Source organism: Bombus impatiens, unplaced genomic scaffold, assembly GCF_000188095.3.
Source record: "Bombus impatiens unplaced genomic scaffold, BIMP_2.2 scf_0264, whole genome shotgun sequence".
Taxonomy (NCBI): Eukaryota; Metazoa; Arthropoda; class Insecta; order Hymenoptera; family Apidae; genus Bombus; species Bombus impatiens.
The window spans coordinates 427,701-438,502 of NT_176683.1; the positions used below are offsets into that span (position 1 = coordinate 427,701).

General features: G+C 33.1%; 2 protein-coding genes across 3 annotated transcripts in view; one reads left to right on the forward strand and one right to left on the reverse strand.

The window, feature by feature from the left end:
• Positions 1 to 3,274, forward strand: part of LOC100740945 (pupal cuticle protein 20-like) — a 4,689-nt gene extending 1,415 nt beyond the window's left edge. The window contains exons 3-6 of the mRNA XM_024367068.2: positions 1 to 40; positions 1,917 to 2,072; positions 2,597 to 2,857; positions 3,025 to 3,274. The exon at positions 1 to 40 is cut by the window's left edge and continues 28 nt beyond it. Of these exons, the coding sequence (XP_024222836.1) occupies positions 1 to 40; positions 1,917 to 2,072; positions 2,597 to 2,857; positions 3,025 to 3,137 (570 nt within the window). The 3' untranslated portion in view covers positions 3,138 to 3,274. The remainder of the gene's footprint in view (positions 41 to 1,916; positions 2,073 to 2,596; positions 2,858 to 3,024) is intronic.
• Positions 3,275 to 3,546: 272 nt separating this feature from the next.
• On the reverse strand, positions 3,547 to 10,800 carry LOC100742829 (phospholipid-transporting ATPase ABCA1). Of its 2 annotated transcripts, none has more exons than XM_012384583.3 (17): positions 10,644 to 10,800; positions 9,194 to 10,139; positions 8,723 to 9,122; positions 8,481 to 8,648; positions 8,222 to 8,409; positions 7,981 to 8,145; positions 7,781 to 7,889; positions 7,558 to 7,712; positions 5,970 to 7,476; positions 5,766 to 5,891; positions 5,465 to 5,683; positions 5,120 to 5,392; positions 4,742 to 5,043; positions 4,518 to 4,665; positions 4,233 to 4,443; positions 3,939 to 4,152; positions 3,547 to 3,857 (listed from the first exon to the last, which is right to left on the reverse strand). In XM_012384583.3, exons 2-17 carry the CDS (start codon positions 9,803 to 9,805, stop codon positions 3,648 to 3,650), a joined length of 5,007 nt encoding a protein of 1,668 aa, XP_012240006.1. In that variant the 5' UTR covers positions 9,806 to 10,139; positions 10,644 to 10,800; the 3' UTR covers positions 3,547 to 3,647. The 2 variants fall into 2 exon arrangements, with proteins under 2 accessions (XP_012240006.1, XP_003488854.2); XM_003488806.4 differs by lacking the exon at positions 10,644 to 10,800 and adding an exon at positions 10,450 to 10,621.
• Between the last annotated feature and the right edge of the window lie 2 nt (positions 10,801 to 10,802).

Consider the following 10,802-nt stretch of genomic DNA (forward strand, 5'->3'; position numbering starts at 1 on the left):
GGTGCGTTTGGTGGTGGAGGCGGAGGTGCCTACGGAGGACGTAAGTATTATTTCTTCATTTTATTTTCCAACTTATAACGTAGAAAAGATAGAAATATTATGTAGAAATAATAAAGATAAGATAAAACTTTAGTAGAGCATTCAACGATAGATCGAATATTTGATAATATTTGATAATAATACGCGATAATTAAATCCAGTGAAATCGAGCGTATCGTACAATCGATTTTTGGATATGATCGAAATAATCAATTGCAGCAATCTTTTAATTTGTTTGCATGTAGTTTTCGAATACGTCTTTCCTCGTGTTTGCCAATTATCGTAGTTTTCTTCGTTCAATACTTCAAAGATGGTTTTCGATAAAGCGGACAGAATTATTGATCTTCCCATAATGAATTACCGTACTTTGCGCGAATACTGCGACTAAATTGTAGCTTATAATACTGTAATAATATAGTTAGTATCCCATGTTAGGCTTTAATGTCCCCTTACATGATGATATTAAGTTTTATTGAAAACATCATCGCCTCCTTATAGATGACTTTTCGAATTAAATCATCGCCGTAACTTTTTATTATCTAATCCTAATATCAGGTTACCGAGTGAAAGGCAATAATAATGATTCCATGCCTTTTGCGAAAAGATATTGCAATTACAGTCATTGAGTCAATACCATATTTGATCATATGAAATCATCGAAATAATAATACAAAGCATATAAGCAGTAAGTACCCTACTGTTATTTGTCAATAAAATTTTTACTTTGCATAAGTAAGAAGCTCGAAGCTTTCGAGTTCTCTTATTTTCTTCTTTCTCGTGTCTCATCATTGATCTATGTAGGAGTACAACTTTTTGTTCTGGCGCATTACGCAACCAAGAGAAAACATGTACTTAACCAGAGTACTCGTTCAACACGTACCCTGGTGCTATATATTGTTTTTTTTTTCTTTTCTCGTTAGTCCCGACTAAGACTATTACGTCTCGTCAGCGCAAACATTTCACACATCATTAAAATCATTATGGCCATAAAACTCGCGGAGAAAAACTTGTTGTAGCCGGAGAAAAAGTTAGACATAACAAATTACTCAATCACAGAAGGAATCGCCGAAACGTTTATCATAGTTCGTTTCGGTAACACGCGCGTAGAGAAAATCACTTGGATTATCGTGGAACAGTTGTGTCACGTTACATCAGACATACATTAGAAAAGGTAGAGAACCAAGAAGAGAGAGAAATCGCGCGCTATGAGAGACAGTTGGTTGGTCGGAGTTGCATCAAAATATGTAAAGTATGTCGTGAAACCGGGGCTCGTGTCACGGGGACGAAAGAAAAGTGAAAATCACGGTACTACGCGAAACGTCTAATCACTTTATCCCCCGAGGCGCTCCTTTAATGAAGACACACCAGCACGGTCTCAGTAACAGCGCTCTCGAATCTACGTATGATTTGACGGTGAGAATTCTCGCTGGATTGCGAAAATAAGAACACCAAAGCGTCTCGTGTGTGTCTCCTTTAGTACAACGCGTTGTCGCGACCAACCAAGTAATTAGGCCCCATTCAGTTACGAATTAATCTCGAGTGCGTTCGCGGATTTCACCTGATATGGCGCAACCCGGTGGATTGCGCGGATACAGTGATCGATAAAAAGTCGATTATACGCGGCAGAACAGGAGATGTGTTCTGTTCGAACCGCTTAAAATTCTGGCTAACTTCTTGCTAGCTTTTTTTTTGTATTCGATGTACGACCGGTCGATTATCAACTTTCTCAGGGCTGCTTAAAAGTCAGTTGCATAGAAAGGGTACTCGAGTCGATCAAAGTCTGTGGCAATTCAGGTACTTTTATAACGATAAAGACTTTATACAAGTTAAATTACTTATACGATATTTTCTAACATTTGTTTGAATTTATGCTTTAGCCGGTGGAGGCGGTGGTGGGCCAAGAGGAGGACCTGGAGGAGGCCAAGAGATACCTATCGTCTCGTTCAACAATCAGAATGCCGGTGATGGCAACTACCAATTCAGCTACGAAACAGGAAATGGTATCAGTGCGCAAGAAACGGGTCACCAGCAAGGTGAGATCAGGGCCATTCTTATTTCTCAACAGCGATATCCCTCGTGTTCCTTTTCTTCGCGGTTCGTCGCTATCATTTCTCACTGTTATGAATATTCCTATCCATCATCGTGCTCGGCCTCGAATCGTTCCGTTTACAATGGAACCGAACCGATGAACGCAATAGCACTGCAACTCCTAAAATGTGACTTCCATCTAACTCGTTCTCGGATCTTTACCTACCGCCAGTATTTTACTTGCAAAATAGAGATTTTCAAAATTGATAATATTTCGACATCTTTATGGAAGTTGTAAGTTGTTCGATGTTGTAAAACGTTAAGAAGATTCTCAAGAGATCGTACGAAAAAACCACAGGTATCTAAGTAATCACATGTCCTAATTTCGGCCAATTCAATTCGCGATGAGTGATTACCGAACAATGATCATTTCTAACAAGCTAGAAAGCCGCAAAAATACTCGATACGTGGTGCAATCCTGCCGAGCACCTGTTGCGTCAAGTATTCACGTGTTGTCTCGCTTTTCTAGGTAACGCGGAAGCGGTGAGCGGATCATACTCGTACACCGGACCTGATGGTGTACAGTATAGCATCAGCTATACCGCGGATGAAGAAGGTTTCCATCCCCAAGGCGCACATTTGCCAACACCACCTCCAATTCCACCAGAAATTCAACGAGGCGTCGAGTTAGCACTCGCGGCTGAGGCCAGAGGCGAAAATCAAGATACTTCCGGTGGTGGTGGTGGCGGTAATGGTGGCGGAGCCGGATATCCTTCAGGGGGTGGATACAGTGAGTTTCATCGATGATATTTTGTTTCGTGAATCTCTGAGTAGACGTTAGAACTATCCGAAGAAAGAAATTTAGAAAGAAAGCACTTTTTTATGATCGTGATAATTCAATTATTAAAATAATTTTGCGTATTTGTTTTGATTAAATTGATTTCTTTTTATTAATAGACGGAGGCGGTGGAGGTGGTGGTGGTGGCGCCGGCCGAGGAGGTGGCGGCGGTGGTGGACCTTATCAGGGTCCAAACTCGTACCAAACAAGCTCGGGCGGATACCATTATTAGACGACACCGCACAAGTCATTACGTATTACACGATCAATCTTGTTCCATTACAGTAATATCATTTAAAGGCGGACGTATGTACATAAGAATATATCGTTTATGTAACTTTCTTATTTATATAAAATGTGAGAACCTTATTTACGATGTTCTTTCTTTTTTCCTATATTAATATTCGAACTTTTCACTTTCCTTTTGACAATGTGGTCGCCATTGGCTCCTGTTCACGGGAAATATAATATTTATTCGACTTTTTAAGTATTATTTATTGATATAAATAAATATTATATTTCAAATTATAATAATTGCAATGAATAAATTACAATAATGTCAGCACAAGTCTTTAAAAATATTCTTTTGTGATTCAAACGTACATCTTGAAATAAATAACTTAATTAACATTTGCTATGTGTTTAAGATTCACAAACTACAACGTAAAACCATATATTAGAAAAAAATTAGATACATTTACATTTATTTAACTGAAAGACTTGTTAAAATATCTGACGGTATTTATACATTAGTGGTCTGAGTAGTGGAATCCACAGTAAGCGCTTTTGTCAACTCAGTTCCTCTAGCGAACTGAATGAAAAGTTGTTCTAATGTAGCTGACAAAACAGCATAATCATCGATACAACTATATTGCGCTTTTAAATCATTCATTGTATTATACATCTTCTCCCATGTCGTTTTAATATCACTCACATGATACGCGATAAGCCCCTGCGAATTGGAATATGAAATCAGTGAAGACTTATACAGAAATACATTTACAAATCTTCCACATTAGTTCAGAATTATTACCAAATTCTCATCCCTTAGTTCACACGTTAGAGAAGACTCTATAATACTTTTTATACTGCTGACATCATCGTCCGTTCGGCTGGGACTTAATTTAACGTGAATATCGTAACCAGCGCCGAATCGTTGCTTCAATTCCTGACTTGCACCGACGCAAACCAATTGACCTTTCACCATAATGACTAGTCTGTTGCACAAAGCTTCGCATTCTTCCATGCTATTACGGATATTTTTTTTATGCAAATATGGTTATATAATAATTTTAAGTAACATGCATTGTCAAGTTGGATAAAGTACCTGTGAGAAGTGAGTATAATAGCTTGTCCCATTGTTTGGCAGGTCTGGAGTATATTCCAGAGCGATCTTCTAGCTGCTGGATCGACTCCCGTAGTTGGTTCATCCAAAAGAACAAGAGTTGGATTTCCAATAAGTGCCATAGCAATGTTCAATCGTCGTTTATTCCCTCCGCTATAAGTACCGCTCGGTTGATGCATACAAGAATTTAAATCTAATATGACAAACACAATTGTAAATCTGCATGATGACTACTCGAAGTAAATTCAAAAAGCAGTTAGGTCTTACTAAGTCTATTAATCCATTTGTTAACTTCTAAATCCACTTTCGCTCTGGGGATACCGCGAAGCAATGCAAAAAGTCGCAAATGATCGAATGAATTCAAGGAATTGAGCAATGCATCAGTTTGTGGACAATATCCCATTTGAGCAAGATACTATGTGAAAAATTCATATATAATATATAGTAGAAATAGCAAAACTGGGAGGAATGCAAAAGAAATGATATATTACGTTTTTTCTATCAGTATGAATTTCTGATTTTCCTAAGTACATAGTTCCACTGTTTGGTATTTCTTCACCGGTCAACATTCTAAATGTGGTGCTCTTCCCAGCGCCATTAACGCCAAGCAATCCAAAGCATTCTCGTTGCTTCACACGGAAACTAATTTCCTGTACTGCCATCAACTTTCCGTAATATTTACTTAATTCATAAACTAAGAACAGGCTATCGTTGTTATTTGGGCTTTCTATGCAATTATTTTCGATAGTAGGAACTGTTTTAGTTGGTTCCTCGTTCATTTTCTTCGATGCACCTATCGATATAATGTAAATTTTCATTCAATTTCTCATCTCCATTTCTCTAAAAAAAATATTCGTAAAATACTATACCACGGTTTTGTAATTTTCTGATTTCTATTGCCACTGTATGCTTTTCCTTTTTCACTTGATCATCTTGTATATTGCATGGATCTCTTAAATTTTGACTGAATATTTTAGCATAGAATTTATGAGGTAATCGTTCCTCTAAAATAATAAGTATAGCAAAATACATTAACGGAGTGAGAGATAGGTATATAATGCAATTTTTTAAACTCATTTTAAAATCATAATCAGAAAAGTAAGAAAGCTGGTTCTTGCATACTCCATCCGCACAGTCCAAACCTAAGGAAAACTTCAATTATATTACATATCATTAACTTACAAATTTTATTAAAATAATTAATACATTCGTACCGCAACAAATATCCGGAATACCCATGCAAACTACCTCTTGCAGTCGATTTGGTAATCGACGACATCTCGCATTTTGCAGAGCTATGATGAAGAAAGATAATTGACCATTAAATAGGCTTATGTGAGGCATCAGATAAAATATTCCTTTTTGGATAGAGTAAAGAATTTTCAACCATGGAAAACTACCAAGCACTTCCTGAAGGAGATAATGTAATAAAACTAGAATATTAAAAAAAAAATATTAGCTTGTCCATTTCGTATTTTTCATTTCTTTACCATTCCATAGTGCAGTATAACTTACCCAATCCAATTGGTACAATAGATAAAATAGTTACTATAGTATTTCTCGATTTATTTATAAAACTGAAGATATACGATATAAATAAAGAATTTATGCCAAAAAGCAATAGCAATAATATCATTATCACTAAAAAAAAAACAACAACAATATTATGAGATTCAATTCTTAGCACATGTAATAATTGTTAATATTGTATTATCTTACATATTTCTATCTTGTAGTATAATCGTATATCCAAAATAACATCCATAATATAAGATCCTATTATGATAATAAATATGGATACTGTAAGAACTAATAAATCGAAAGTAAACATAGTAAGCCAGTATGAAAAAGAGCTAATTCCCGTCATTCTCTGGAGTTGCTTTATTTTGCTTTCCATTTCCTGGAAAGGATGAACGATGAAAAGCGCAACAGTTGGAAAGAAGAAACAACAAAAGACCAATACTCTCGTTAGAGAATCGGTTTCTATCATGTATAGTGGTGTTGCAGATAAAGCACTTGGTAATTTCTGACTTGAAACACGAATAGAATATTCATCGCCAGCCACAGCTTTGATTAGCGCATTTGATAATAAATTTACAGTTAAGGGCATGCTATGAATTGCAATTCCAGAATAAAAACCATTAGCAAACAGGACATCATCAGAAATATTAAATTCTGCAGAGACAATGTAATTATTACGATACTCTGCAATATTTTCGACCGCCCTACCCAATAGGGCTTCTGTAACGCTTGTATTTTGTTTTACCTCTTCTGCAAATCCACCAAAATATTTGATTAAATTTGCGTACATCGTGCCAGTAGTTTCGTTTTTGGAAGAATACAGAACTTTTGGATGTCTATATATATTAAGTTCTAATGGAAATATATTTGTTGAATCAGTAGGAGTATCATAACTTAAACCCATTAACACGACAGACAAAAGTGGCAAAAACAATATTAATAATGTGTTACTCAAATTTTTTTTTGTGTACGTCAATTTCTTGTGATATAATGCTAAAATTGATTGCATACATAAACTCCATCCTTCTACCTTTTGCGATGGAGGACAGAACAATTCGTTCAAATGTTTTCCATTGTCCTCGTTTTTAATTACTTTTAAGAATACTTCTTCCAATGTGATGAGTGATACGCTAATCCCTGTAACTCCCAGATTTCTTTTCTGGCTTTCAACTTTATCCAAAGATTGCGGTAAAGTTTCAGTGTTTGGTACGCTTAAAACGATCTTTTCACTATCAACGCTTATTTGTTGCGTTCTTGGATCAAATTGATTTATAACTTTATCTGGACTGCACCATGATTTTGTTGACAAAGTAACTTCCATATGGCCGTAGCCATACTGTTTCTTCAAAAACATCGATGTGCCATAACATTTTAATCGTCCTCCATGTACAATGGCAATTCGATCTCCAAGTATGTCAGCCTCTTCCATATTATGTGTACTGATCAAAATCGTTTTTTTCCCTCTTATTTTTAATATAATATCCCATATATCTCTTCTAGTTTCAGGATCCATTCCCGATGTTGGTTCATCTAAAATTATAGTACTAGCATCACCAATAAGAGCCATCCCAAGACACAATCTCCTTTTTTGTCCTCCAGACAACGTGCTTGGGAGAACATCTCTTTTTTCATGCAGTTTTAACTTCTCAAGTAAGACATTAATATTTTGTTTGATTTCTTTCCTCTCTTTATTTACACCTTTCAGCTAAAACGCACATACACACTATTCAGTTTTTAAAAATTGTTTCTTACACTTACAATGTTACTTAATTTCAACTATACTTACTAGACCAAAAAATTCTAATTGCTCAAATACACTCAAATCGGGAAAAACCATATTTTCTTGAGGGCATAAACCCAAATCATTTCTAATAGATTGCAAATTTTTTACTATGTTTTGACCATTTATAAGAACCTTTCCTTCAGTTGCACTTATTACACCTATTATAAAATAATTGATTCAAAGAAATTAAATAAACACATTCAATACGAAAGTAGTGAATTTTTACCTGTCAAAATAGACATGAGTGTAGTTTTCCCTGCCCCATTGTGTCCCAGTAAAGCAGTTATTTGTCCTTTATATAAATCCATTGAAATTCCCTTTAAAGCTTGGACTTTCTGTTATAGGATAATTATTATTAATCCAATCTAATTAAAGACAATAATAATAATAATTTATCAATTAAATTTAATAAGTTAGAAAACTTACTGATTTTCGTAAACAAATACTTTTATATGTTTTTTTAAGATTACGAATTTGAATTCCAGGAGTAAGTGCACCATTTACAACTGGTTCAAAATTTTCATTGTCTATATTTCCATAATCAAAATCTTCTATATCGTCATCAAAAGTTACTTTATTCTTCTTTAAATACTAAAAAATGTATTGTTATCATACATATATGCATCTCAAGAACAATTCTAATTATTCTAACAAAATAAAAATTTACCTTCAAAAAGTAAAGTGGGTCTTTACAAACCCCATATTTTCCTGGGTGTATGGCATTAATATATATAGTAAGAATAAAATGTAAGAAAGCACCTATAATTGAGAAGATAAGTATAAATCCGATGCACCCAGTAGTATTATATTGCGTGTTTCCAACAACAAACATGTTTGACCATTGAATACCAGTTACTAAAAATTGCACATAATTAATATTTAGAAAATTGCAAGGCATTAAAAAATATTAAAAGTATTTTACACACATTGAGTCTCATATCCATTTACTTCTTCAAGGAATCTATATAGTAATATATTTGGGAACAATATTCCCAAATATGGTATTATTGAAAAGAATTCTTGCCTTATCAAATTTCCATGTAGTGAAAAAGAAGCAGTATAAATAATTGTTAATGTTGTTATCACAAAACGTGCTAAAAAAGATCCATTATATATTATAGTTATTTTTCATTTTTTTTTATTTAATATTTCTTCTAAAAGAACTTACGTTTTGAAAAATATGCAGCAATATGCATACCAAATGATATTAAATGACTTACATGCATTGTAAGTATTAGCCAAAATATGAAAGTATTACTATAATATAGGTATGGATCAACTTTCTCAGAAAATGTATTCTTAAATAATATTATCATTGGTACTATATAAAAAATACTGAATACAATGCCAGTGACCAACCAACTTAATAAATTCTGATATTCTTTCACCCCATTCATTGCCATCAGAACATTTACGCCAATGTACTTTTCCTTCGTTGCATAGTTTATTTCTACACAAAGTGGAATTAAGAAAGCAATGACTGCAAACATACATATCACCAGTCTTAATATTGTATCAGATTCATCTATTTTAATATAAGGTGGATAAGGCATTCTTTGTATTGACACCTAAAATGAATAGAACAAATAATATAAGGTATTGATAGTGCTGATTACTTAATATTATATACATGTAATACCTTCCAATCCATTGAAGAATGTGATACTGTGCGATCTATCAAAGCTTCATCAACACACATTTGTAATGGTATAAATGGTATGGCATTTACATATAGAGCACGTGCATCATATGCAGGTTGATCAAACATATTTTGAAATAATACATTTGGAATTTTGAAAGGATGTCTGATTTTGTACTTTATATCAGTTGTATTATATTGCTCAAACACAAGTCCTAATACTTCCACACTAGGAGATTTGGCTTGTAATGTTGTGTAAGCATTGATCATATCATCTTCAGTTAAAAAACCAACTACATTTTCATATGAGAGTGTCATACATATTCTTATATCTTCCAAAATATTTTCTGTGTATGTATTGTGTGGTACATAATATAAAAATGTGTAATCTCTATTTATTACTGTTAACTGTTCTTTATTTTCTATAGGATAATATGTACTTCCATTGATTACACGAGGTGGTTGTACACTAAAATCTCTGACAGCTTGTATCAATACAAATAAAGCAATAGGTACCGAACATTGTAAAAATATTGTTGTTTTCCAATGTCTCTTCCTAACTATTAAATTTTTATATAAAAGCAAGCCAAAATTTCTGATGTTATTTCCCATTTTTAAATGTTAAATATCTACATTTTTTAAATATCTTTTATTTTAAATCAATCAATGACATAGTGCATATGCTTCGCATACATAATCGAATGAGTTATAGAATGTCATTGAAAGTTCATAAAAGTATCATAAATAAATTATCAGAATTGATGTATGAATCAGCATGTATACTAACAGAATACAACACCCTTTGCTATGTAACCTTGACTTTGACGTTGTTAAATAATGTTTTTTAAATACATATTTGGATAGATTTTTCTTTAATTTTTTACCAGAATTTTTTAAAGCTTAACTTCTTTATTTTTCTTTTGTAAGGTTGTCATAGTAATTGTATCTGAAAGGTATGACTATTATTACAAAATGACAATAATATCACTAATGATAAAGTAACATTAAGATGAAAGAGTAGTAATATTAAGAAAAAATAATATCAAGAACAATAAAATCAATCAAAAAAACACAATGCATGTTACAATATTATTTGAAGAATCATGAAATCAATTCAACAATAAAATGCATTTTATGATAATTGTTTATTGAATCATTGTAAACATTATAAAATTTTAATTTCAAATTAAATCATCTTTTGATGAGATAGAAATATATGTATATATTCAATGGAAACAATTGTATATAATAAATACCTTCCATGTCTCCAAAATGCTTTCCATTAAATCTAGAGTAAATACTTTATAAAAATAGTAGTATCACTTTAAGCACTTTTACATATTACATATTTTTGTTAAGAATATGTTAACATAAGGAAACACAGTAATATCACATACGAAATGCAGTTACATGTCATTCATAAATATGTATATGTTACGGCGCTAGTTACGTTTAGAGTAGTCCATAGTTCTGCCACCAGATAATGCTTGCATATAGCATATTATCTTGTAAGATACAAAATAACGAATAAGTAACTGGCGTTGTTCTACACTTATGGTAGGATTCATGAAGGTATGTAAGAGAAAAAACAGCCCTAAGGAATAGATAT

Bases quoted from the DNA above. Each gene is read 5' to 3' on its own strand.
- LOC100742829 (XM_012384583.3), bottom strand. From the start codon at position 9,805: ATGGGAAATAACATCAGAAATTTTGGCTTGCTTTTATATAAAAATTTA. The intron at 5,044-5,119 runs GTATAGTATTTT...TTATATCGATAG, and splicing joins CAGAAAATTACAAAACCGTG to GTGCATCGAAGAAAATGAAC. The intron at 3,858-3,938 runs GTAATAATTCTG...TCCAATTCGCAG, and splicing joins AACTAAGGGATGAGAATTTG to GGGCTTATCGCGTATCATGT.